This window comes from Mchenga conophoros, linkage group LG19 (assembly GCF_057382185.1).
Source record: "Mchenga conophoros isolate Kocher_MC1m ecotype Shallow Benthic linkage group LG19, M_conophoros_male_GT1.1, whole genome shotgun sequence".
NCBI lineage: Eukaryota > Metazoa > Chordata > Actinopteri > Cichliformes > Cichlidae > Mchenga > Mchenga conophoros.
In genome coordinates this window covers 18,028,450-18,056,448 of record NC_140544.1, presented here as the reverse complement: position 1 = coordinate 18,056,448, position 27,999 = coordinate 18,028,450, and the positions used below count along the sequence as shown (strand labels likewise).

General features: G+C 41.1%; 2 protein-coding genes across 7 annotated transcripts in view; both read right to left on the bottom strand.

Moving 5' to 3' along the window:
* Window positions 1-412, bottom strand: part of actn1 (actinin, alpha 1) — a 57,122-nt gene extending 56,710 nt beyond the window's left edge. For 3 of the 6 annotated variants that reach the window (XM_085258435.1, XM_085258436.1, XM_085258439.1), the window contains exon 1: window positions 14-411. In XM_085258435.1, coding sequence (XP_085114561.1) covers window positions 14-121 — 108 coding nt within the window. In that variant the 5' untranslated portion in view covers window positions 122-411. Of the gene's footprint in view, window positions 1-13 lie in introns of all 6 variants that reach the window. The other 3 variants (XM_085258437.1, XM_085258438.1, XM_085258440.1) reach the window with 2 other exon arrangements.
* Window positions 413-11,789: 11,377 nt separating this feature from the next.
* dcaf5 (ddb1 and cul4 associated factor 5) lies at window positions 11,790-27,784 on the bottom strand. The gene is made up of 9 exons (XM_085257293.1): window positions 27,359-27,784; window positions 26,200-26,343; window positions 24,556-24,592; window positions 24,297-24,436; window positions 23,658-23,787; window positions 20,503-20,716; window positions 16,857-16,923; window positions 15,986-16,113; window positions 11,790-13,836 (listed from the first exon to the last, which is right to left on the bottom strand). Exons 1-9 carry the CDS (start codon window positions 27,564-27,566, stop codon window positions 12,499-12,501), a joined length of 2,406 nt encoding a protein of 801 aa, XP_085113419.1. The 5' UTR covers window positions 27,567-27,784; the 3' UTR covers window positions 11,790-12,498.
* Window positions 27,785-27,999: the final 215 nt, after the last annotated feature.

Genomic DNA, 27,999 nt, shown 5'->3' with positions numbered 1-27,999 from the left:
TCAAAGCCCTTACCTTTCTCTGCTGCTTCTCCCATGCAGGATCCAAGAGGAGATCCCGATCCCAGTCATCTTCTTGTTGCATATAGTAATTTTCTTCATCATAGTGTTCCATATTATACATGTATATATAAAGCTTTATATATAGACGCTCTCTGCTTGTCTCGTAAGTCCTCCGGTCCTCGGCGAGGTGATGTTTTTTTACAGCAGCTCAGTCTACTCTCCTCCACGCATTCAAGACGGTGTGTGGATGAAATTAACGGTCCACCCCCGGCTTCCCTCTCTCGCTCTCTTTTTCTCTCTCTCCCTCCAACTCTGCCTCTTTTCTTCTTCTTCTATCTGCTCTATTTTTTTCCCCAAGCAGGAGCATTCAGCCCTCAGTAGGCAGGTCTAGTATCGAGGAGCGACGGACGCAAAAACTTTGCCTCAGACAAATTGGAATCGATAGCAGACCCAGGAATCCGATTGGACGCCTCTGGGACTCAGAAACCGCCTCCCCGAAGCAGACTGGCTGCTTGGGCTGTCAGTGGTGAGGCTTTATAACCAAGGTTGACTGCCTGGGTCGAGCCAAATATCTTTCGGCCTGTAATCTGACTAAAACAAGTGTACTTTTTTTTTTTTCAATTGTTTTATTTAAATAATTAGAGGTAATAATCTTTCCGCAAGTCAAAGTATCAAAAAGTAAAATTAAAAGCTGTGCATTCAAAGTGAAGTAGAGGAAAGTAACCTAGAAACAGGGGCGTTTCTAGATATTTTTCTTTTTCAGCGGTGGGGGCTCCCCAGAAAATATTGAAAACAGAAATAAAATTATGGTAGAAAACAGGCATAGTAAACATGATTTTCGTGCTCATGTGCAGCCCTGTTTCCTGTTTCAGACTTCTTATGTGAAGAGTGGAGCTTCACAAGAAGGCATGTTGGATAATTGTTCTGCTAGGGAGAATTTAATGCATTTAAACTTTAAATGCATTAATGCAAGTAAAACCTATAATCCTACTTCAGTAGCTTAATAATGCACAGGTTGTATAATCCAAATATATTCCCAATATTTAATGCACGTATTATGTCCAGTAACACTTTTCAAAATGATATTATTGGATTATGATAACAGATTCATTGATGCATGTATCTCTTTAATGTTCCAGCTGTTGATGATTTTAATCACTTATTTATTGTTCTGTAGCTTGATCTACAATAAGGCAATTAATCTGCAAAAACACTAACTAACAAGACCTTTAAAATAATGCAATGCGGTAAAAGCAGAAAGTAGCATAATATGGAAAAACCACGTGTCTAAGTAACAGTACTCCAGTCCAGTAGCTTTGGTGGATGGGGCACCAGGGGACCAGTCATATTTTGGTAGGTTGTTTTGCAGAGTGCATTGCAGTTATACCAAATGCCACACTTTGAATTTAAAAGGCTATATAGGTATTAAAAGTAAAGTAGTCCCCTCATTATGCAGAATATCATGTACTGGTACTGCTTTAAATGTTTTCATTATTGTTCAGGCAGTAACACATAAGCAGGATATCTTTAAAAATATTTACTACATTTATATTTTAAGCAAACTGGAATTATTTGTGTGACTGTAAAGCAAACATAAAGGAGTGGTTTCAAAGAGGGCTGCATTCATGTTGTGGTGTTGTGTTAAAAATTTCGGTCACTATTGAGATGCTTTCCAACAGTTTTGATATTATCCAGCAGGGACGAAGCTCCTCTTTCAATCTGTTTAGTCATAAGTTGGGATCCAATGACATGAACCAACTCCAACTAAAGTTTGGAGAAAATATTTGACATCCAAGAGGAGGTCATAAGATCGTACAGTCGCTTAAAAATGAAAAGAAGCACAATCCAAGAGAGATCATGCATAAATAATAAAATCATTGCCAAAACTGATGCCTGTTCACACATCACACTTGGCAAATGCAAAGAATGATGCAAAGTGTGGATGAATGAAACCAGTCTGACACTCCATGCAAACGTGTTGTAAATTAGTGAGTGTGGACAAAGAAAAAAATGGTCCTACTAAACGGGGACAATTCTGTGGCTCAGAAACACTTCAGAAATTAGCATCTGTGACACAGTTCACTTAGCCATCCACAACTGAGAGTTAAAGTTAAAGAAAGTTGATTTTAGTGACTTTGAATCTGGTATGGTTATTGGACCGAGCTGAGCTCACTGCATTCAAATGGCCTTCACAGTCACCAGATCTCAATCCAACAGATCACCTTTGGGAAGTGGCGGAACAGAAACTTCTCATCATGGATGTGCAGCTTACAAATCTGGAGCAACTGTGTGATGCTATCATGTTAACCAAAATTACAAAGGTGCAGAATGTTTTCTGCACCTTTGTAATTCTATGCCACAAAGAATTAAGTCCATTCTTAAGTCCAACCTGGTATGAGCAAGGTTGGATAACAATGAGATGTAAAAACAACAAAATTAAATCCAACATCATGCTATAAAAATAATAGATTATTGGACAAGGTGGGTAAGGGGGTTCCTTTTGTCTGAGCCCCAGTGCTGCTAATCTCATAATCCATCCATTTACTACAGTATGAGAGCTGTGAGTAGAAAGATGAGTCACCACAAAGCTCCTGCAAACATGTGAAGAGATGGCCAAGTCTGTCTGCCTTGTAAGGTAAAACCGGCTATATCTTTCTCTGTCTCTCACACACACACACACACACACACACACACACACACACACACACACACACACACACACACACACACAGGCATACACAATGCAGGAAAGCGGGATAGACCTGACAGTCTGGAGAAAGTGGAGCTCTTCCATATATGGACAACCTTCCAGTGGTAAGTGTTTGGAAAAGTGATGTCACAGTCAGAGAGCAGGCTGCCAGCTCACTGCCTGCAGTCCCCAGCCAAAAGGAAGCTGCCTGCCACTGCTCTGCACCTACAAAGGAGCAGAAAGAGGCATGCAGCAGCAGCTCTGTGGCTCAAAGATGGAGGCAGTTGGCTGCAGCTTTTACTAAAGAGTTTGGACTCATACACACTCCCATTAGCTAATTAGCCTACAGCCATTTGAAGAGCAAAGCAATTCATTACATTTACTTTTAATATAATTCCAGAAACAGCTGGCTAAAAGGTGAAACAGTGGTTATTATCTATGTGAACTAACTCTGTTTGATAAGTCATTTGCAGACTAATGATTTAATTAAGAAAGCAGAGCCTGCAGCCACACCGTTTGCATCTTCAGGTCTTGAAGCTAACAGTTATATGCTATCCAATGTTAGTAAGCTGATACTTTATATTTAGCATGCCTGTGTAGGTTCTCAAAGTCAGGGCTAAAATTCAAAGCAACTGGACTTCTTCCCCCACTCCTAAATTTTGGATCACATGAGCCAAGATCTAAATCTTGGGGCATTCAATTTGAATTTAGAAATCCGAAATACCAAGTTCCCAATCAGAATTTTCAACTGGAAACCCCTCCCACTTGAGTTGGAGTTCCAACTCCAAAAGTCAGAGTAATGCTACCCCACCCCAGACTCCACAACCCAAGATGACAGCAGTGCACATAAACAGCAGTAAAATTCTACAAAGTCTGTACTGCTACTGTTGTATATTACTCACAACACAGACCAGCTGCTATCCATGAGTGTGCTGAAGCACAAACAAGTGTTACACCATATTGTTAGTGAGCATGGCTCTAGTGGTGCAGTGGTTAACATGTTCATTTAGCAATCAAAAAGGCATCTACTTCAGTTTCACCCAGAGATGAAAATTCTCTTTAGGGTTGTGTCTGGAAGGGCATCTGGTGTAAAAAGCTTGTGGAAAGGAAGGAGCTGAAAGTAGCCATCAAGCTGTATTGCTAGTAATGCATAACTGGCTCTGCTTTGCTAAGGAGCAGTCAACGTGCGAATGATGGGGAAAGAGATTTCAAGAGTGCATTATAGGTGGCTGATATTTTGTGTCCTATAGGGCACCACCTCTTTTCAGCGATGGTGTCCTTTCTCCTTTAGGTGCAGATTTAAAGCTCAGTCTTGCTTTGAGGAGCTGTTTCTATGTAAAGGCCCAAACTCTCTTGCACAGCATATGTTTTATTGTTTAGCTTGTTTGTGTATTTTGTCCTTGGGATGAACCAGATTTTGTCTGAGGCTGTTGCTGGGTCTGAAGCACGCCGAATGTGATGTTTGGACAAAATTTTGAGTTTTTCCGACAAACCTGCCACATAAAGAACGCCAGTGTTGTTCCTCCTGCTGTTCTGCTTCTCCCTGGTTAATATCTTTTCCAAGGCCAAGTTTAATAACCACATATTTTAAGTGCTCTCTTAATGTGCTGTGTGTCCCTTTTCTGTCCCTCGTGCCTAAGAGGAAACACTCTCTGCTCAGCAGTGCGAGGTCATGATAACCAAGTTTTTGTTCCAGTGGGCGGTGGGAGTCCGAGAGTTTTTATATCTGAAGAAGTCTCTCAGATAAGACGTGAACTAAAAAAAGGAACTCTGGTTGCTTTCAATTAAAGGACCAGAACACACAATGCAGCCAAAATGATGGGAAAGTATATTTTGACCCTGAAGGGAAGTTGAGATTACTTATGACAAGCTTCTCAGTCTCTTTCCAGTTTTATGATGTCCTCCTCTTGTAACATGAACAAGCTTTCCAAACTTTGAGAATGATAGTGAAATCAGCTAAAGTGTGAAAAAAATCCTACCTGGAAAAAAAAAAAAAAGAGCATTTAAGAGGACATTTGTTATTAATGGATGCTGCTGCTATCAAATTCATGGAAAAAAGAAAGTAGACATTCTTTAAATTCTATGATTTCACATTTCTCAACGTAATAAAACAAATCATCTTGTCCTTAGCAGGTTTTATAATAGATAAATACAGCCTCGCTGTGTCAATCAAATAAACTTCCTCAGGGAGTGTGAGCTCCTCTATAAAACACAGATGTTTTGGCAGCTTTCTAGTCTGGAGCATCCAGATATGTGTTGTTCTCAAGGTCTTTCCAAACAACTTGAAGTCCACCATTCCACAGCGAAAAAGAATATAAACAAGTGGAAAACATTCAAGACGGTTACCAGTCTTCACAGGAGTAGATGTCCCAATTTCACCCCAAGGTCAGACTATGCAACACTGCAAAAAAAACAAAAAAACAAACAAACAAAAACAAAAAAAAATCCAATCCAAGAGCTACATCTCAGACTCCCCAGGCCTAAGTCAGCATGTTAAATGCTAAACTCCACAAAAGCACAATTAGAAAAAGACTGAACAAGTATGGCTTGTTTGGACAGGATTACCAAGAGAAAGTGTCATCTGTCTAAAAAGAACTGCTTAGATTTGCAAAGCTGCAAGGGATGAAACCACAATACCTCTGCAACAAAATTTTAGACAGATGTGACTGATTTCTGTCCATAATGCACATCACCATGTTTAGTGAAAACCAAAAACATAGCATATTAGCACAAACACCTCAAACCAACTGTCAGCACGGCAGTGGTGGTGTGACGATTTGGGCTTTTTTTGCAGTCACATGACCCGGGCACCTTGAAGTCATCGACTTGACCATGAACTCCGCTATAGAGGAGAGAGTTTGTCTGGCAGCTATAGCTTGGCTGAAATTGGGTCATGCAACACGACAATGATCTCAAGTACAGCACTAAAGAAAAAAATGAAGGCGCTAACCTCAACATGATTAAAATGCTGTGGTGGGACCTTAAAAGTGCTGTGTATAAACAGATGCCTGCAAACCTCAATGAACTGAATCCCATTGAAAAGAAGCCAAAATTCCTCGAGAGTGACGTGAGAGACTGACAAAGTCTGCTGAAGGTGGTTTTACCAGCTGTGGCATTATGGGGTGTACTTTTCACACTCTGTTGCAGTATTTTGACTTAATTTTTCTTTGATAAATAATAACATCCAATATGCCGTATAGTGTTGTCCATCTAAAGTTGGATTTAAATCATTTTAGAATCTGGTAAGGACGAGACAATTTTTATTATGACCTGAAACCTTAGACTTGAAAGAGGGAGTATTTTATTTTATTCTCCAAAAATCAGGACACTTTAAGTTGTTGAGCCATTTCAAACTAGTGAACTGACCAACATTGTGATCTCTACAGCTATACTGCTAGCAGGGCTAATAAGGTTTCTATTTTTATGCTTTAAAATACAGCCAAAACTAATAGAAGTCCACCCCAGAGAGCAGCAACAGGAGCTCTAATTGGCCGTCTGACAAAAGAGGCTCGTCCTCTCAGTGCTGCAAATGATGGCTTATTAAACGCATCAGTTAACCCATTCTAATTAACCGCTGAAATATGTATAATTACTCTGGTGGCACACTCCACGCCACACAGTTTGGGTGGGCAGACAAGGGGAATTTCTGTGCGGTCCGACTGCTTGACGTCAACATTCAGCAGAATCCCAGAATATCTTCTGAAGAGTTAGTGGTGCAAAGACGCTCGGGCCTGCTTTCTGAGGCACACGGGTCATGTGAAGAGCTGGTGCGTTTGGCTCAGTCTGGTCTCTGGCAAGTTCCCAAGGTATTCCAGTCATGTCGGGAGGGGAATTCTTAAATAGCTGTCCTTGCTGTTAAAGCTGAGCCATGTATGGGATACTGCAGCACAACCATGATAATCCTATTGAGTTGTACATGTGTTTGGGTTTGTGGTCAAACATCAGGAGCCAAAACACCATCTGGGATCAAAAGAAACATACTGCAGGAACAGGATAGAGAACAGCACGACTCGGTCCAAAACAAAAGGTTGGTGCTTTTAGCGTACAGATTTGCAGCAACTTGCAGGAGCTGATTTTAACTGAGAGCTCAGGATCAAAAAAACGACATTGGACAAAGCTCCTAAAAACATGGTTTAAAATCTGTACCTCTTAAACAAAGCAGGACCAGTGTCCTTGGATAATTATGCCTGCAATAGGCCAAGTTTTTAGGCAACTTATCTGAATAAATCTAAAAAGGCTTAGCAGCTCAATTAGATTGATGTTATGAATTAGAAAGTTGCCACCTTGAACAGTGGCTAATGCAGTTTGCAGATTTAAACCAGGGGAAAAAGTGTTTATTGCCTGTAATGTCAGACCTACAGAAATCTCATATTTCAAGCATTCAACAGCCTGATTATGCCATTGAGACTGAATTTAGTTGGTTTTAATTGGACTGAGTTTCCAATAAATATATATATGGATCCTTACTTGATGATGAGAAAGACAAAATATGCAAGATGCATTGAATATTTCTTTTTCAGTCACCTTTCTAAATCAACATGTGTTAATAAACCTCTCTGCATTGAATCACACTTGTTAATCTCTGTTTCTATTCCAAGGCATGTCTTTTATCCTGTTTTCCTTCTCTCACCCCAACTGGTTGCAGCAGATGGCCCCGCCCCTCCCTTAGCTGGGAGGTTTCTTCCTGTTAAAAGGGAGTTTTTCCTTCCCACTATCGCCAAAGTGCTTGCTCATACCGGGTCATATGATTTCTGTATTTTTTCTTTGTATATATTATTGTAGAGTCTACCTTACAATATAAAGCACCTTGAGGCAACTGTTGCTGTGATTTGGCGCAATATAAATAAAATTGAATTGAAAATATAGAAATCCCTCATCAGAAACGACCAAAACTGTCAGAAAAAGATGTTTTGTGTAAGAGCATAACACTCCACAAGGAGGCTAATGGGAAAATTAGATTTTCAAGACTTTTATGTAACTTAAACTGACACGGTGTCTCCTCCCAGGCCAGTACAATACATGTGATTAAACCCATTCCTGCTCCAGTGGAAGTCCTCAAAGGCTTTGGCTCGAGTGGCCCTCTATGAGGGAAGGAAAGGGAACAGAGAGCCAGTTAACCTTCCCTGAACAAATACAGATAAAGAGTTCACAAACAAGTGCAGTTCTCCTCCTAATGTGACCACCCAAGGACACTTGAGTTTTCTGTGACGTGTGTGACCTTTTTCGGGTTTCTTAACTGTCCACATAATTTAGATTGACATCAATGTGTGAAACAGTACAATTAGCTCATAAAACAGGGAAAGCCCCCGTGTGTGCCTGTAGTCTGTAATTAATCATTAAGCCACATGCACCCAGCAGGCGCACGCCTAGCAAAACAGAAACAGCTCCAAAGCATATAATATTGCAACTTGAATACTTGTACGAGGAGAAGCATGGGTTAAACGAGGGTGTCTACTTCCTGCAGATAAGTGACAGCCAGTAGTAAGAAGAAAAGGAAATTATTTTGACAAGAAAGCTGTGCAGGCAGCTCGATAAGCCTGCCCTCAGATTACCACTTCACCACCAGCCCGAGACTGTGATGCCTTGTGTTATGCTTTCTTTTGTAATCTTTCTCGACAGCTGCCGGTGAGCTCTCTGTTAGTCTGCTTTCGCCTGGCAGAAGAGTCTCATCGTTCAAGCGGAGACAGGATGCCAGTTTCCTCAGAAAATAATGACGTTGCATGCTTCATGGACAATCGCTACACTGTTAGAAGAGCTGAGTGGTAGTCAGAGGGGGCGTGGTGTGGCTATCTGCTGAAAATATTTGGGCATATGCTAAAATAGACTCTCCTTTTTGTCTATTTCTGGCAAAAAAAAAGCTCTAAAATCTACCTTAAAGTTCCTGCTCAGCACCAAACATCTGACTAACACAGCTGGGAGCTGCTTTAGACACAGTGAACCAACCAAGTCCATTTTTGGAGATGGTAGAGACCAAAAACAGAGCTACAGGAGTGTGACGAGACCATTTATATGAATGATAATGTTGTTCTGCAATGCTGGATATACAGAACTTTCTCATATCGGGTTAAAAATGTCATGCTTTACCTCCTGGGCTGCTGATTGATGTCTACATTACAGTTTAAAGAACACAAATATAATTTATTGTATGCGAAAAAATCTTGGTGTTTGAAAAACGGACAGTTTCTGTGTATAAAGAATGTGATTGTGGGGACACTGTGTTTAGGGAAAGATTCATTAAGTGGAGCTTAATACAAACAAGAAAATCTCAGGATCTGAGTCCATCTCTTGTCTACCTCATTTTGGTGGCATGTTGCTTGGCACTAAAGGGTACAAGCCAGATGGGTGACAGCTGTGGCAGAAACCACGACCTGTATCAGAAAGACAATCTAATTGTTTCTAAATGTGAATCCTCACAGTAGCCTGAAAGGCAGAAAACCGCATTACTCATCTTCTTCCGAGCATAAAAACATATTGTGGTAATTATCCAAGTCCATACAAAACTTCCAAAGCCATAATGAGTATCCCACATGGCTGTTTTAAACTTTCTAATGCTGGTTTCCCGGCTGGTATCTAAGCAGCACGAGGCTTAATGAGCCTACTGCTGTGAAACGATTTCAAAACTATTTCAAAAGACGATACAGGAACAAAAACAAATTGCCTATTAATTGCAGTACAGCTTTTTCAAAGTATCTTGATCATGTCCATGACTGAGCTGGCATTTTAGGTCTTGTAAATAATAAAAAAGGTCTAATTACTCAAATTATATATACCTGATATGGCTGTTTATATATAGCCAGATCCCTAGAAATCTGCATTTCTGATGTTTTTTTGGGGGGGGGGTGGGGATTATGCTCCAATGGAAGCTATTGATGTAAAACTTACCATTTATGAAACACTACTGCCTTTAATGACTACTTTTATTACTTTTCCCCAAATCTTTCTGTTAGCACAGAGTTTGTCAAAATGTTGACCAGCTGGGAAAGCAACCTTTTAAATATACTCAAAGGTAGACATGGCCAAAGTACAATAAATTGTCAATGATCAGTCATACAATAAAGTGTAAAGGTAAGCAACAAACAAGCTATTCTGAAGCTTTTGATTGGTCAATGTGTTGTACGCGGATAGTGGGAACAGCAGAGAAGATCATCGGGGTCTCTCTCCCCTCTATTGAGGACATCTACACCACATGATGCATTCGCAAAGCCACCAGCATTGTGGCTGATCGGACACACCCCTCTCACACACTCTTCACACTCCTGCCATCTGGAAAAAGGTACCGAAGCATTCGGGCACACACATCCAGACTGTGCAACAGCTTTTTTCCACAAGCCATCCTTCTCCTCAGCAAAAAGGGACTGACTGATAAACACGCACACATACACACATACACACACAAACATTATCACTCAGCTTAACTCAACTACCTCAAAACATTGAGACTGGACTGACTAATCAACACAAGCGCAAACATACTGACCTACACCACCAAACCATCGTACACACCAACCTGTAAATGCTCTTTTGCACAATATTATTACTGGACTTTCTGCACTAACTTCTGCACTTCCTAATTTTTGCTGCTACACTAAGGAATGTTTACTGTTCCTCCACTACCTCAATTCATCATCACAAAACCTTATTATTATGTTACGTTGTGTTTTTTTGTTTTTTTGTCACACTGTCACTTGCTGCTCTTGTTTGCACATTTGCACGTGCACTTTGTTGTCTGCTGTCTGATAACAAAAAAAAAGTCTTCCTTAGATAGTTAGATAGTTTTTTGTTAATTTATGTTGTAATTTATGTTAGGTCAGTCTGTCTTGTCTCTGCTAGCCAGCTAACTAGGCCTCTTAGTTAGCTAGTTTAGAGTTTTCTGTTAATTTATGTTGTAAATTTATGTTGCATGTAGCACCTTGGTTCCTGGAGGAACGTTGTTTCGCCTCACTGTGTACTGTTAAACTGTATATGGTTGAAGTGACAATAAAGCCAACTTGACTTGTCTTGACTTGGCTCTCTAATATCGCTTATATTAAAATTGATAACATTTTTAAGTCAAGGTGGATGAAAAGCCATTAAAACATTCAGAATACCGGAACGTATCCATGTGCCAAGTGGGTAACACATCTTGTGATGTGAAATAAGAAACATGGAGCTTGTGGTGAATTTGTGTTGTTAGCTGTGTTAAATCCAGCTTTAATGCAGTTGTTTTAGGGGTGGTTTTGGCTCAGGTGGTTGAGTGGGTTGTCCACTAATTGCAGTATTTGCAATTGCCCCCCCAGTGGAAGTCCTGGCTTTTTTTTTTTTTTTTTTATCCCTCCCAGAATTTAAGTCAGACTTGCTGCAAATCTATTTTGAAGACAAATCAGAATTCTGAGAATAGTGTTTTGTGATAAAGTTGGACTTCTGTGGAAAAAATTGTAAATAAAGTCAGAATTCTAAGAAAAAAGTCAAGTCTGTGAAACAAAGTCATATAATAAACTGTCTTCTGTGACTAAATTAGACTTCCACAGGAAAATATATAGATATTTAGAATTTGGCTAATAAATTCAGACTTGCGTGGAACAGAGTCAGACTTTCATGTGGGAAAAATTCTGGCTTTTTTTGTAGTTCTGTGAATTAAGAAGAAAAAAAAAAAGACTTTCTTCTGGCATTTTTCCTCTAAATTCTGGAAATTCGTGGACTGAAAATATAGTTTGTTTGTTTTTTATCCTTGATCCCAATCTAGTTCCTTAAGAGTGAAATCCAAGACTTCGGTCCTGTCCCACTCCAGTGTTTTTCAGAAATTAATCACTTGTGTTGACATGTAAATCTGCAGTATTAGCAGACTGATCATAATTGACTGAACTCACTCTCCTAAATAAATGCAGCTTTTTGGTTAAGTCAATAAAAGATTCTACTCGGACTGATACGGTTTGCACAGGGTCACGTTTCTTTCACGGGAGAGTTGAGGTTGCGTTGCCATGGCAACTCCGTAAGCTCACAGCAGTAGAGTAGCCGATATCTACAATAAAATGACTCGTTTTCCATTACCTCAGACAGACATGTGTCAGAAAGAGTAAATGTTTCACCCATCGGCGAGTCAGCCTTAGGAAGACGCTGTTGCTTTGTCACTAGAGAACAAATTATTCTTTAATTGCAAGAAAACAAAAGCGAGCTGGCTTGTAATGGTACCCATGGGCTGGATAATGAGACCAAGAACAGCTGGTTGAGACAATGAAAGCATCATTTCAATACACAGCTTATACAAACGGTGCTCCTCAGGATTTCTATGGAGGCAGTCAATTCTTCAGGCCCCCCTGAAGCAGTCTGAGCCGAGAATCACTTAAAAATGAGAATAAGCCTAACCAGATTTACACTCAGTGTGAAATCACAGAAATTAAAATTCCGCCAAGCTTCTTTCCTACAAAAGACTGTTTTGTTGTTATGGTTGGAAGAGCTCCAAATCCAGGGTGGAGTTTTGTGCAACAACCAGAGCTTGAGAAAGAAACACTGATGATGCATGAAAATAAATGCGTCTCACTTAAACACGTCTCACTGTTATCAACAATATTAAGCTTATGTTATACATCTCTTAATGTCATCTGTGGTTCGACCTGAAGAATGACGACAACGTCTGACTGATTTGTTCTCAAACAAAAAACGAATTACTGTCATTTTTTTTAGCTTCCTAGCGCCTTCTGCTCGTAAGCAGTTAGTGTGTGTCACATGACAAAAAAAAACAGAGGAGAAAAGCTGAGTTGTAAAAACGCATAGAAAACCCACTTCCCAAATGAAGTCTCTTAACAGTTTCTTTCCAGGGCGAGAAAGCATCACTATGTTTTTAGCTTCTTTTCTGAGGGCGAGGAGGCCGACTCTGCTTCGTCTGATCCCACGTGAGTCCGCTTTAGAGCACTCAGTGCAGGGACTTTTTCTCTCTGTGGCCACTTGTCTTCAGGTGGAACGCCAGTCTCTTCCTCTGGATCTGAGGCAACATGTGGGCCCTCAGTCGTGTACTCTCCCATTGGTGCCACAGTCCGGTGCTGCCCGTTCACTCCGAGGGTGCATCGGCTCTGGGAGGTGCGGTCTACAGCCGGTGAGCTGCCACACGCTTCTCCGCTATCAGAGCTGTCTAAAACTGGCTCTGTAGCAGCCCTCCCTCCAGTCCTGCATCCATCCAGTGACTGAGGAGATGCAGCTGGATGTCTTTCCAGCTCAGTCCTGTCACTCCCTTCCTCATTCTCTTGGCTCTCAGGAGACATTACTGGGCTCAGACACACAAAGTCCGAAGGGCTCAGACATTTTTCCTCCTCTGTGGCGCCGCCGGTTCGGGGCTTGATTTCGAGGGCGTTTTGTTCCTCGCCTGACGAGGAGGAAGACAGGTCATCGATGGAGATTGATGGGTAACTGCAAGAGTCGATGGCGGAAAAGAGAGCTTGCACGGACTCGGGACGATCCCCAGCTCTGGAGACAACATGCATGCGTCTGCGCCTCATGACGTTACGCCGCCTCACGGCGCTACGGCGCTCCTCGTCGTCGCTGCTGGAACTGGAAGTGGATGTGGAGGAGCTAGAGGCTCCAGCGGGAAGCGAAGGAGAGGAGGTGGGACTGGAAATTGTGGAGTTGTCCCTGGGGCTTGGGGATCGAGGCCGGGGCATTGGGTCGAGCCAAAATTCGCTGGAGTCTGAGTCCTCATTCACCAGGAAGCCAGATTGATGGCGCTGATGTCTGCTTCGTCTCCTGGGTCGTTCCTCCCCCTCGTCTCCGGCTTGCTCTTCCGCTCCTGAAGCATCAGGTCCAGCCAGGGAGGAGGAGGAGGAGGAGTTATCAGAGTTGCTGTGGTGACCCGCAGCAGAGGCAGCAGTAGGAGCGGTTGGTGTGGTTCGTGTGGAGCGGCGTCCCCGGGCGTGGAGCTGCATGATGGCCTCCTCACTTAGGTCAGTGTCAGAGTCTGAGCTCCAGCCCTCAATCTCCCGACGCACCAATGAGTCGAAGAAAGCCATCATGCGGGGGTCCTCCTGGATAGACTGGCTGACATAATCGTGGGACAGACCACTGCCGCTGTTGAGAACCAGGGTGATGTACTCCTCGTGAGTGTAGAGGCTGCGGGATTTGTCCTCCACACGACCCTCCAGATCTCCCAGACTGTCAGGCTGCTGGTAGGGACTCCACACCTAAGATGGGCAGAAACATAAAAGGGTAAAGGTGGGTGAGTGGAGGGTGAAGTAGAAGGAAGGAAAAGGGAAAGATGCAGTTAAAAAACACACAAAAACATATGAGATGACAGAGAGAAAGTGAGGAGTAGGAAGAGTGAGCTAGGATCAGGTTATAACACCTGTACCTGTATCGACTTCCACTCAGAGCAGTGACGTACAAGTTTGTGTAACCAAAATAACAAAAAAAGAGAAGCTGGCTTTTGTCACCATCAATGACAGAATTTCTTAAACCGAAGAAGCCATTTTTAATTTTTATATAATATATAAACTAATACAAAAAGTTTAGAGCTCAGCTAGGCTATGTTGTATGCTAGCAGTCTGCTTATTATCATGCACAGGTATAACTGTACTGTGCAAAAGTCTTGAGCCACTCCTCATTTCTTTATATTTTGCTTCAAAGCAGCCAAACGTTCCTGAATCATTCAAAGTGGTGCTGAGCAACAGTTTTCCAGGATATTGGAGGGCCTTACAAGGTTATGCCTGCTTTTTCACTGCAGCTCCGATACCCAACTATTTTGAGAGGATTTTTTTTGTTTGTTTGTTTGTTTTTGTCAAGCTACTTAACACTGACCTCTGAATCATTCATGCAGAAATATTGCACAGAGCTCAAGAGATGACTCAGTATTGGGTCTGCACATAACAGACAACTTAGCGAGACGTCTATTTTAAATTGAAATAATTGTATGTGCATTTGTATTGTTTGGGGTTACAGTGGTGTTGGGAGGTAGTGTCAAAAATAATGTAAAACATTTTACATCCAAAGAAGAGCGCTGAATGTCTTTCAAGAAGCCTGGAGAACTATTCCTGAAGATTCTTAAATTACAAGAAAGCTGCCAAAGAGAGTTCACACTGTGCTGAAGAATAAAAGGTTTCACTTTCTAATTTGCCTGATATGTTTGTTTCCATGAATGTTTGCACATGTTTAAATAAGATGATGCAACCATTTTCAAAACAAATTATAAAGAAATAAGGCGTAGCTCAAGATTATTGCAGAGTACTGCATGTTTACAACCCCACCTCCTCTACTTTCAGGATTTTTTGAGAAACACACATCCAAGGATGTGGACCACTTACACACACAAGCAAAGAGGATAAAACAACCGCTTCTATGGGGAGAAGCAAACTGATGATGCAAAGCTGTGTTATTAACTTTGAGACATGAAGCAAACTTCAAATACTGCTTGCCTGGTTTACTGAGAACATGAGCAGCATATTTTCTCATAAGATAATACAGAAACGCAGCTCTAATTCTAATATTATAAAATCATGCTGTACCAAATGATTCACTATCTGCAGACAACCAGATTCGATGTGATACACAGATGAAAACAAATGGCTTCAGCAGACTGAGAGAACTTAATGAGAAGCCTCAGTTTTTATTTTATTTTAACTACAATATTTAACTGATACTGCAGCTTAATCAAGCTTGAGCTCAAGTGAAGAGTTTAACAATAATACGTGTTTATTTCAACGCTTACACAACCTTTAGCTGCCTTAAACTGCAAAGATTTTAGAAAGCCTTGTTGTATTTCATAATATAGTCTAGCTCTGGTTTCAGAAATACTGTATGTGTAGAACCTCTCACATCTTTCATGACCCACTTTATGAACACCGCCCAACATCATCTGCTTCAGTCGACAATAGTGATCGGGGAAATCCATCCGTTTTCAATCCCCACTGCACAAGCGGGACGTTAGAGCTCAGTCAGTTACTCAGTGGTGTCATTGGAGACCAATGTCTCACTTAAGGGCACGTTTGCTGTCCAGGTAACAGATGATGCTGAGACTCGGATGTTGGGACAGTCCACTAACAGGATCATTTCTCTAACCGCTCGTCACCCTGAAGCTGCAGAAAATGGAAGAGACACATCTGTGCACCAACACGAAGCCCGAAAGAAGAGCTGACGCCAAAAACTGCAGTTCCTCAAACGTCCATTTGAGGTGGGCTCAAAGAGCGAGTCAATCCCAGGAGATTCCCTGTTAAACTGCCTGTTTTATTTTATATTTACAGCCTGGTCAGAATGTTTTAGTGTCTGCAGCAAACATTTCTTATATGCAGTTAGTAAAATCAGAAAAACAAATCACAGTATAAAGGTTCCTTTACTTACCTTGATGACTTTCTCCACACCGGAGGAGCAGATCATGTATGTGTGAGGGTTGAAGCGGACCTGGTTGACTATGGAGCGGTGACCCTTCAGGACCATGAAAGCTCCGTTAACAACACGACCAGGGCCTCCTTAAAAGAAAAGCTTTGTTAACATGTTACCGGCACACAAAACACATCGTTCAGAGCCACAGAAATGAAAGACTACAACAGGGACTCATTAAAGAAGAAAAACATTCGGTTATACAGCAATTCAGCCTGATTCTTGATCTCCTGAGACAGAAAATGCAGACTGTGAAATATAGCAGTTCTAATCTTTATAATATACCATTAGCCTGACAAACAAAAAGGCTCTGTGTGCATATTTCAAATGTGAGTAACTCCTTGAAAAGTCATAAATATGGCAGGTGGTGTTACAAAGCTACAAATACCACATTCTTGGATTGCTGCATTTCTGGGGATTTTCCTCCTGGAGTAATTATATCTGAGGCATTTTCACTGTAAGAATATATCGAGCAGTAATTTCTAAATTGTTTTTAGTTCGTGTGAGCAGGTGGAAACATTCAACGTTAATTTGACATTGCATTGAAGCTTAGCTACAGATTATTCTGTAGTTACTCGTGCCTGGAAAGTCTATTATAACCAAATGAGCTGAGGGTAAACCACAGTCTGCCCTGATGATGTCTCCAAATGCAAAACGTTGTCAGGCTTAATGTGCTGACTAGACAGAAGACAATCTCACACTGGGATATAGATTATCAAATCATTTCACTTCTTTTGTTGCACCAAAATGTCAAAAATGCAATAAATCCTGCTCAACATAACAGCGCAAAGACATAAATATGCCATCGGTGCAGTTAGATCCAATAACTCACCTGCTTCTGGATCCTTTGGGATTTTCCACATGTAGAGGTTGAAGTCGTCTGACCCAGACAAGATGTACTGAAGGAGAAAGGGGAAAACAAAAGGATGTTTAGATTGCAATCTGCCCCAGTTTGTATGACTTAAACTTTCCATTTCAGCTATAAAGAGAAAATTGCTGACATGCGTATGTATGCTGGGAGTAATGAACCATGGGGAATTTGGGTGGTTGGGCAATACGTAGCACAAAAACAACCGATCTTATCGCGACACCGTGTCTCATAATGTGCGATCAAATGCCGCCTTCACACGACACGGCAGTCTGACCCCAACAGAGCTCCTGCTGCCCGTCTTGACTGTTGTTGGATTTTGGGAACAGATGGTTCCACTTGAACCTGTCGCTTAAGGTAGGCTTTGACAGAGTCGGGGTGGGGGTGCTCTATGTTCTTATACGTATGACTTAAAACAGCATGAAGAAGGAAAGACTAGAATGAAGAATTACTTTATGGTTAAAACCCATTTACAGCTAGCATATCCACTGCATTACATGTCCTGGTGATGTTAACCAGACTTTAGAGTTTTAGAAAAAAGAAAGGGATTTGTGTAGAGTAAGCTCTTTCTAATGTTCAAAAAACCTGTTTCAGATGATTTCAGCTATGTGACAAGTCACATTATCCTGCTGGAAAAAGCCTTCATAGAGGAATGGCTGTGATCCACAACAGTACTCAGGTAGGATGTGGCATTTAATCATCCTCACAACCAGCCTAAACCGATGATTCAAGGCAGGAGGGAAAGATGTTTTCATGTTGTTTATGCCAAATTCTGACCCTAACCTGTGAACAACGCAGCAGAAATTGAGCCTCAGACCAGGCAACATTGCTCCAATCTTCTCTTGTCCAATTGTGTTGAGTCAGTATGACTTAAATCCTCAGTTTCCTGTGCTGAGCTGAGAGGAGTGAAAACCAGTGCGGTCTTCTGCTGATGTAAGCCGTCTGCTTCAAGGTTTGAAGCTCTTCTGCATATCTTGGTTGTAATTACTGGTTATTTGAGTTACTGTTGCCTTCAGCAGTTTGGCCATTCTCCTCTGACCTAAGGCATCAACAATGCGCTTTCATCCAGAGAACAGACGCTCACTGGATATTTCCTCTTTTTCAGAACGTTCTCTATAAATCCTGAAAATGGGTGTGTGGGAAAATCCCAGTACATCAGCAGTTTCTGAAGTATTCACACCAGTCTGGCACCAACAACTGCACCAAGTTCAGAGTTACTTAAATAACCTTTCTTCCCCATTTTGATGCTCAGTTTAAACTTCAGCGGGTCATCTTGACCATGGTTACAAGCCTAAATGCATTAACTTGCAGACATTAGATTTGGCTCATTTTTGCATGAACAAACAGCTTATAAAGCAGCCAGTGAATGCATATTTTGCATATGCAGATGTTACCCTATTCAGGTAACCAGCAGCAGTGTTCAAAGAATCAAAAAAAACAAAATCTACATCTTTGCATTTCTCTTTAGCAGATTTTTATTTAATGGGAATGGCTTTCAAGCCCCATTTTACAAGTGGAGGCAAATTCTTTTGTGATAAAATAATTCACATTCGCTTTAAGGCATCGTCATCTGCTCCTTACAGTCTGTCAAACTGTGGAATATTTTTGTGGTGTTTCATCAGCAAATTACTTTAAATGAATGCCTTTCTATCAGCTTCATGCAGCAAGTCACCACTCAGCTCTTCTGCTCTCACACCATTCTGAGAAAATCCTCCACTACAAGCAGAGCCTGCATGAAAAAAAGAGCTACTCGGTTACAGCTGCTACATTTGGTCAAACCTCCATCACATCCTGTCAGTTGCTTGGTTTCTTATACCACTTCTTCTCATTATCCTCCAACATCCATTGTGTAATTAGTACACCTAGTACAAGAAGCTGAGAGTATTCTACTTGGCTTAGGAAATTCTCAAACTGCACTCACACACCTGTAGCTCAGGTGGCAGAGCAGGTCAGCCACTAATCTGAAGGTCGGTGGTTCGATCCCAGGCTACCTCCTGGCTGCATGCCAAATATCCTTGGGCAAGATACTAACCCCATGTTTGCCTACTGGTGGTGGTCAGAGGGCCCGGTGGCGCCAGTGTCCGGCAGCCTCGCCTCTGTCAGTGCGCCCCAGGGCAGCTGTGGCTACAATGTAGCTTGCCATCGCCAGTGTGTGAATGTGTGTGTGAATGGGTGAATGACTGAATGTAGTGTGAAGCGCTTTGGGGTCCTTAGGGACTAGAAAAGCGCTATACAAATGCAGGCCATTTACCATTTACTCAGAGGCTCAGTAAACTCAGTTTTAAAATATCAATGTAATTATGATGCAGTGCTTTTCCTGGAAAAAAAAAAGATAAACTGATTATGGCAAAAAATAGCTACACAGATGGCTCACTGTGTATATAATAACCCTTTGCAAGATGCCTTCTGCTTTGTTTATGTCAAACAAGTCAGCAAGTAAGTTTTCATGAAAACCTGCTAAATATTAAACACAGGGAACTGATTTGTGATTAAACAGGCCCAGAACAGCTGCTGCACAAACAGGTTAGTACAGCTCAGGTCATGATTATGTGAATGTACACCTGACAATTTGAAAGTCGTTACATCCCTGATTACAAATTAAACATAGTTGGAACCTAATGCATGTTATTACTGCATATGTAATTGTTTTCCAATAAAGTGAAAGGTTGATTTTATCAGTAAATTTTGAGAATAGTTCAATAAAAATGAATCATCTTAAAATATTATCTGGAACTCTGCAAATTCTAGATTAATGAGTCCACTAATGAACTCTGGAAAATATCAGAAAGAGGCAGGAAGACTGTTCAAAGTCTGTTTTTCTTCTTGAATTTTGACACAGAGCAGGAAACAGTTCCTGTCAGATGCATTCTCGCTGGTCAAAAATCAAGCAATTTAGGCAACAGTGTTTTCTGAGTGGAGGGGGTTGAAGCAGGACATGAGAAATACACTTACAAGCTGTGATTTCATTGGACAACTACCTGCACTGATCTCACATCTGTGCAAATCAGAATTTACAGTCTTTGTATTAAGGAGCTAGCAGGTCAAAGACTTAGATATCGGACTTGGCTGGGTTGGAAATTTGCCTCCTCACATGTGCCTTCATCAATTAATGTCTAGAAAAGTTCGCGACTGCTGTGTAGGTATTAAAGAAATTCCATTCCATCAGCAGCTGAGGAAATTCAAACCTTATTGTGCTGTCCTGACCCGATTCTGCACTCTTTGAACTACCTTCAGATCTTTTTTAAGCCTTTCTGAGCCTAACTGACACCAAAGGCAAATGTTAACGTAATAAACATGACTAGAGGCTGATGTCATGTCTGAAGAGGACCAACAGGAGGATCAGTGACTGAGGCCAGGGGCTTCTGGTGCTCCTCCAGCACTCAAAAGTCCCAGTTTCACAGAAGGAACTAATATATTCTATTTTCATTGTGTCTCCAAATACCCTCCTTAAATTTCATTTGAGGTATCCACAAAGTCAGTTAAAACAATCACTGTTCTATGTTTCGTACGTGCTTATTGTTTTAGGAGCTAAATCCCACTCGAGAAAATCAGCTGTCCCGTGTATCATTTAAAACACGGGTTGGTAAACACATATGATCTGTTTACTGACCTGATCCTTGTCCCCGGCGAAGCAGCAGCTCTTCATGGTGCAGGAGTTGAAGTAGCCCTGGTTATCGAACTGGAAGCTGGGAAGCCGGGAGTGCAGCTCGTAGAGGACCGGCGGCAGGCGGCGCCGCAGAGCCAGCAGCTGGGTGCCGGTGCTGTTGAAGCGAACACTCATGGCGCTCTGCAGGGACATACTGCCTCCATAACGGAGCAGCGAGCTGAGAGGGCGAGAGGAGAGAAATGATAATACCCGTCTCATTGTTCACAGTACTACAATCACAGAAGACAGCAAGAATATGTAGGTAACCGCTTTTTTAAACAACCAGATGAGGATAAAACAAGGTGATTTTCACTACATAAGTAATCCCAAAATAAATATCTTGTAGTTCCAATAATGAGAGCCAAAATATTTAAGTATTTATTTAAGAGAAACAACAGTGCTGATGAGTCATTATTCAGACAGATGAATAGCACGACTTTTTCTTGTGGTTTAACTTTAACATGCTGTGAAAGTTTACTAAAACAGCATTACACAATTTCTAAGTACTGATCTTCATACTTTTCCACATACTTTGGCACCTTTGAAAGAACTCCCCACGAGAAAACAGCGAGAGAAAGATACAATTCTGTGCAAGACTTGAGTAAATTCTTTATACTTTGCTAAGAAAATGGGAAATGGGTGCAGTGACTTACCCAAACATTTGCAAATATACATGAAAATACAGTATATAAATCAAAAACTGCATTTGTACAATTCTAATGAGCTTGAAAGTCCATATTTGGGATAAACACCTTTATTCAATACACCCTGAACTCTCATAGTCAAGCTTTCTTGTAATTCTTTATAGCCTTCGGGAAAAGCTCTCAAAGCTAGTCTGTGGATGTTTGGATGCCTTTAGATGATCCAAAACTTCAATAATGTTGAGGTTCAGTCTCTGGAAAGGCCACTGACTGATAATCAACTGAAGGGTCAGATACATGTCTCAGGTCTGGAGTCGTTCCTGAAAAGTTTCCTTTTTGTTAAGGACATAACATCCATATGTTATTCATCTGCTGTGGGTTTTTTTTCTTAAGGGCTACCACTGGACATACTGGACACAATGAAGACAAATTGAAAGTTTTCAGCTAGTAGCTCTTTGGAAATCACCTAGTTGGTGCAAACATACTTTTTTATGTCTCTCAAACTTTGTTATCTTTGGCAAATGGGAGCAACTGCTGTGTTTTTATGACAGGCTGCTAGTTAAAGATACAATTGAAAATTGGCTCATTGCTAAGTTGTCTGTGTACACAAAAAAAGATTCATCCCTGGAGTTAGGTGCTTTTTTAGATGGGTGAAAACATTATTCTGAAAATGGTCACATACAATGACTGGACTGAAAATGAGTGAAAAAGCAGCCAAAAAGAAAAACTTTGAAAAACTTCAGAAAGTCTGGAGATTACAGCTAAAAACCACTTTAGAAATTATAAGAAAGTCTAGCTGCAAAATAAAAAGAATGAGGGTGGCTCAGGACTTTTGCACATTACTGTACATCATAATCTAGATGAAAATGACATCATTAGAAAGCATGTCTGCACTTTAGCCAAGGGGAGACTGTTAAATTACTCTGGCTAAGTAAATTAAATATTTCATGAAACACCTTTTAGCTGGAAGCTATTTTTAAACTTGATAGTGAACTGAGGACATTTCTAAGGAGCGTCTCTAAACATCCCCCTCGCTGCAGAGAAGCAGAGCCAACACCGGTGGGGGAGAAATGACTCAGTGTTTACTTTTACTGGCCATCATCTCTGCGCTAAAATCCCAAGTATGTCTAAACTCACACTCAGCGCCATTCAGTTCAGTGTTTTCAGAGACACATTTTTATTGGTGCAAACATTTGTTTTTGTTTTGCAGTGGGAGGAGAGTCCTACGGTGGCCCTGAGAGGCCAAATGAACTGCAAACAAAAAAACACCAGCAAATAGAAAAATGTTGTAAAAGCACAATTTTATGGATAATTAATGCCAGTTAATCCACAAACAGAAGGTGCTGAAAAATGCAGACAGGTTGTGAATGCTAGCATTACTCGCTATATAAAACTCCTGTTCCTTTCAAATCTTTGTTATCCTCAGAGTCATTCTTTTATCTGGTGTCTGGCGAGCAATGAGCCCTGTGCTGTAGCTACATCCTAAGGTTTTAAAAACTGAGCTTTAAAACGTGCTGCAAATGAACAGCGGTAATAAAAACCCAGTGAGACCGACAGTGATCACTGACTTCACTTTTCGGTGCTTGTTCATATTAAACAGAATAAGATACAAAGCATTAAAACAAGTTAAAACAACAACATCCTTAATGACCACAGTGTAGTTTGGACCCATACCTAAAAATAAATGTCACTATTTCTTTTTCTTCAGTTATATGAATATGCCTGGATATGGATTAATAGTATAGCTGTTTGTTGCATGTTATTGCTGCAGATCTTAATATGCTTTATATATTTTGAGGCAAGTTTATCTATAGTGTTACACCATATATTGTAAGGATGTTATGTGTTTGTATCAACTGCCTTCTAAGCCCCATTTAGCAAAAATTAGCTTCTTTGAGCCTCTGATATCCATTCTATATGAATTAAGACACTTATGTTTACTGGTAGCTTTTCACTTCCAGATCTGATTCATCAACTCATTTTGTTTCCACAAACACTTCAGTTTTTGTCGCTTATTTTTTTATAACCTTTTGTTTTATATTTTTGCAGCATTTTTTTTTTTTTTAATTTGCTGGTGTTTTCTTAAGTTTGAGTCCGTTTGGCCTCTCAGGGCCACCATACAGTTGTGCTATTGGAAGAGGAAAAGCAGGTGTTAGTTTAATGGTGATGTTACAGTGCCATCTGGTGGAGATTGTCAGGTAAATCTGTTACTTAATAATTTTCTGGCTTAGACTGCTTTATGTGAAACCACAAAGATTTTTTTTTTTTTTTTTTAAAGCTAGATTCAGGTTTTTTCCATTTCAGTAAAAAAAGTTTTACTGCATGAAAGGCTCTTACTACAATGGACAAAATACAAGCAGACGCCATCTTATTTTTATGCTTCAACATCATAATAATTTCCACTGCTGAGTCAATTTATTCTTCGAGAAGAACAAATGTTAATCTCTTAAAGACAAAGAAAAGAGAAGTATGTCTGACCTGCGCGGCTTGCGGATGTCCCACAATCCAACACCCTCCTTGGAATTGGCCGTGGCGAGCAATCTGGGCTCCACGGGGTTAAACATTACACTGTGGAAGGCTGAGGGGTAGCTGGCCAAGCAGAAGGGCTCTACAGGGAGAGAAGATTTTCATATTCACAGCAGTTTTTAATAAAGGAATGTTACATTTCAAACAATCACACTCAATCATTCAAATAGCAGCACAGGGCTTTCTGCATACAGTGGAAATTATGATTGGATCCATCATGAGAGGAACGCAAAAACATTTTTTTGGACTACAGCAGGTGAAAAAAAAGCCTGCAGGCAGAAAAGGAAGCCCAATGTTGCTAAATGTATTATCAGGCCAACTTGGTCACAAGGAAGGCTTCTAAAATAGCAGGATGGAGACGTCATGCAAGATGATCCACTGCATTTGTAAAAATATCAACAAGTCTCACCAAGACCCATCACACACACGCACTTAAAATACACCGTGTGACTGGATATTAGCAGCTTTATCAATTACAACCATGACAGCAAACATAAGAGATCGGTGTCTGAAACGTCCAATGTGCGAAATGCATGGGATTTCGAACTGATCTATACAAACTTATTCATCATCTAATCCAACTGCTCTTACCTCCATGAGGCGGTTCGCGAGTGTCCCAAATAAGCACCCGTCCGTCATCGGATGAGCTGGCAAACACATTGTCATTGACCGGGCTGACGGACAAGCTGTACACAGCATCGATATGCAGGAACACGTTCAGAGTTTCCCTCCTGCAGGAAGTCAAGCGTTAATCATTTTGTTAGCGCGGTTAAATCGCTGACCTTTTCATGATGGCTATGAGCTCATCAAAACATTTTGATACTACAGTAACAAGGGTCATTTTACCCACCTCTCCACATCGTGAAGAATCACCTGTTCATCATTTCCTGTTCAACAACAAATACATAAAGCAGGTTACAAGGTGAAGGAAAAGAATACATTTTAAACTTCAAGCTACAGCTGTAGTCAGAAGTTAACATACAGTCACATGCATGAATGTCGTAGTAATTTTGAGCTTTAAGTCGTTTCTTTGAGCTGTTCTTTTTCCCAGGGTGGAATGATTGTATAGCAAATTTGAAAGTGATTTGAATGTTCTCCAGTCCACACAGGGTCAGAGTATACATACAGACTCAAATATGTACAAACACTGCTAAAAAATATTTGGTAAATGTTCGAGTTGCACCTCAACCACATGCTTTCTAAAGCCATGAAAAAGCTTTTGGTAGAATTCTGGCTGGATACTTGGTAGAATTGGTAGAGTTCATTTTAACTGGTTGGATTCCTGGCACAGACACCTTGGAATGGTTATTCCAGAAGTTTAATGTTAGCATGTTTAATTTACTCCATAACCAGTTTTGATGCATGTTTAGGGATCATTATCCTGTTGGAACAACCAATTGTGCACAGATTTCAACCAACTAGCTGTTGATCTGAAGTGAAGTTGAAGGATTTGGAGGTGGCCCTCCTTCATTATTCAATCCACTTTGGCAATTTACTACCAGTAGGAGCAAAACAACCTCAGAGAATAATGCTACCACCATCATGCTTTAGAGCTGGTGTACTTTACACAGGTTTCAAAGCCTTACTTTTAATTATCCAAAAATAACTAGCTATTATTCTGTAGAAGGCATCTGGCTTGTCCATGTGGGCAGCTGGAAAGTTCACTCAAGCGTGAATAAGTCCATTTTGGAGTAGGGCCTTCTTTCTTAGTCGACACCCACCCATGACGATGTAAAACTCAGTTTTTGAACTGATGATTAGAGTCTTCAGTTGTTTAGAAATGACTGGAAGAGACCTTACCAATGTATAAATCTGCAGTTCTCCTTCTTAGATCAGCACAGAGTTCCTTGGACTTTAACATTGCTCTGAGTATTGGTCAGTCCAGTGAGTGCTGTGAAATAATTCCTTTTTTATGCTGCAAAGACAAACTACTAGTTGTAATCAATCTTGATCAGTGATTGTAGAACCTTCAGCACCACTTATTAAAAGATTTAAGTAAGTGTAAGATGTATGCTGTACAATCATTTCACTGAGGTAAAGAACAGTTCAAAGAAACCATTAAAAGCTCAAAATTACCATGAAGTTCATGCCCATAATGACTGGATGTAAACTTCTGACCACAACTGTAGTTTTCTTTTAAAGGGTGTGTTAGATACTATAGTTATTTTATTCTCAAATAATAGCTCAGTAAAGCCTGACAGAACTTTAGAGTCTCTGGACTCTTTTGCATAGCAGCCAGACTGAAATCAGCAACTCCTGCAGCTAATTTAATTTTTTCCCCCCATCTATTATTTATACTCAACATCGTTCATGTGCAGTGAATCAAGCTCAGCCTTTTCCACAGTGCACATCAAAGTCTCTATTAAACATTTTATCTGTCTGAATACTTTTTAAATTCTGTTTGCTGTACACGTCCCACAAACACTTCCAGCTCAAAGGTTAAAAAGAGTAGTTACGTCCAGCAGGGATCAGATAGTACTTGTCTTTTTCTTACCACCAGAGAAGACTTTTTTGTTGGTGCTGTCAAAGGCCAGACAGAAGATGTTAGAGAGGTGCTCCCCCTTCAGCTTCACAGGCTTGGAGCGGCCGTGGATGGCTTTCTCCATGTGCCACAGAAGCACCCGACGGTCATCTCCACCTGCAAGTAAAGATGGAGCATTACGACCAAACTTTTAAAAAACAACGCTTTCTCACGGGTTCCAGATAAATGAGCTTTCAGGAAAGAAACTCTTCGTGAAATCAGTGCAACAAGTAACAGAATAGTGACAGAACTTTGAGCAAAAATACTAGATAAAATAAAAATATTTTCTATATGTTGTTTAGCAGACCAAACAAAGTGCTTAGACATACATGGCAGTATTGTATGAATGTATTGAGACTTGCAACAGAAAGTGTTTGGGGTACTAAACTAAGTAGACATGAACTACATATTTACCCTTAACACTAATCACATTTTGCCAGAGAAAACCTGAATGCGACCCCAACAACATGACTGGACCTTGCTTGTCCTGGAACCACTGTTTCCCTGTTACAATATTTTCCTTATCCAAATTCACAGGATTGCAATGAGATACATTTGTCTCCCAACTCCCTTCAAGTCTCTATATCACCGCCTGCATACCAGCAAGACTAAAACACCAGTGATTTGCATTTCATGCAAGAACCTTACATACTAATTAACTCTAGCCAAGTTTGTGTTGTATGCATCTTTTACTTTTTATTGTGGCAGATAAACAGATGCGTGTCATAAGGCAGACTCATGCTAACATGCTGGAATCCCACGGTGCAATGTAAACTGTAGACTCAAAATGGCAAGCCACAGGCTGTCACGCTAGGCCAGATGATTGTTTTTAATCCTCTCAGGACACTAACAGCTTCCATGAGGTCGCCATGATTTGACTCATGAGAGGGAAAAATGTCCACTTCAGAGCCCACATGGGTCGTCTTCTGCACTGACAGAAGATGGGACCGGTCCGAGGTAGCTGCTGCTGCTGCCCCCTCTGACTGTTTGACTCCCACTAGCCATCAAGAAAAGCTAGGCTAACTTAGCATCGGCTACGGTTACAGCTGACTGCCTGGCTAGCTAGCGTTAGCATGCTAACAAATTAAAACAGTGCAAGCTAGAGGAAGAAGAGGAGGGTTTGACAACTTACCAGACACCAGCCATTCCCCGCCGTTGTTGGAGAACTCAATGGCGTTGACACAGCCGAAATGTCCGAGCATATCCTTCTTGTAGAGGCTGGTGCAGCCTGCCAGCCTGCGCCTCTGGAATTCCTCCTTCAGGAGCGGCTGCCCAGTCAGCTCTCTGCGGGACAGAAAGCCCAGTGAGGAGCGCATAGCGCAGCCCTTCAGCTCCTTCATTTTCACCGTGCACGAATACGGCCCGCTCTGCTTTTGTTTTCACTACTGCACCCGGGACATCTGCTCACACTGTGGGGAAGATGTGGCGCACTGTTGGGTCTACATTATGGTGGATACCCCGCTGCCTGCTGATGTCGACGTTATTTCGCACCTCCTCTGTCTTCTCGCCAGTCCCAGCAGCAGCTTCCTGCTCCGGTGGAGGAGGACCTCTCTCTCCCCCTGGCTGTCACTCGGCACCACCAGCCAGCACTCCAGTCCCTTTAATTCACACCATTCAGCTCACATTTTACCATTGAACTACCCTCTGTCAAGTTTGTACCATTTTAATATTTTAGTTTGCTATCCATGTGACGCACAAATGCCGCTAATTATTCTTATTATTCTTATTACAGGTTAATAATTAATGCAAATGTTACACAAGAGAGTGGCAATT

Coding starts and splice junctions, on each gene's coding strand:
- dcaf5 (XM_085257293.1), bottom strand. CDS start 27,566: ATGAAGGAGCTGAAGGGCTGCGCTATGCGCTCCTCACTGGGCTTTCTG. Junction 24,437..24,555: donor ATTCTTCACGATGTGGAGAG/GTGGGTAAAATG, acceptor GACTTCCTGCAG/GAGGGAAACTCTGAACGTGT. Junction 20,717..23,657: donor GACATCCGCAAGCCGCGCAG/GTCAGACATACT, acceptor TCGCCCTCTCAG/CTCGCTGCTCCGTTATGGAG.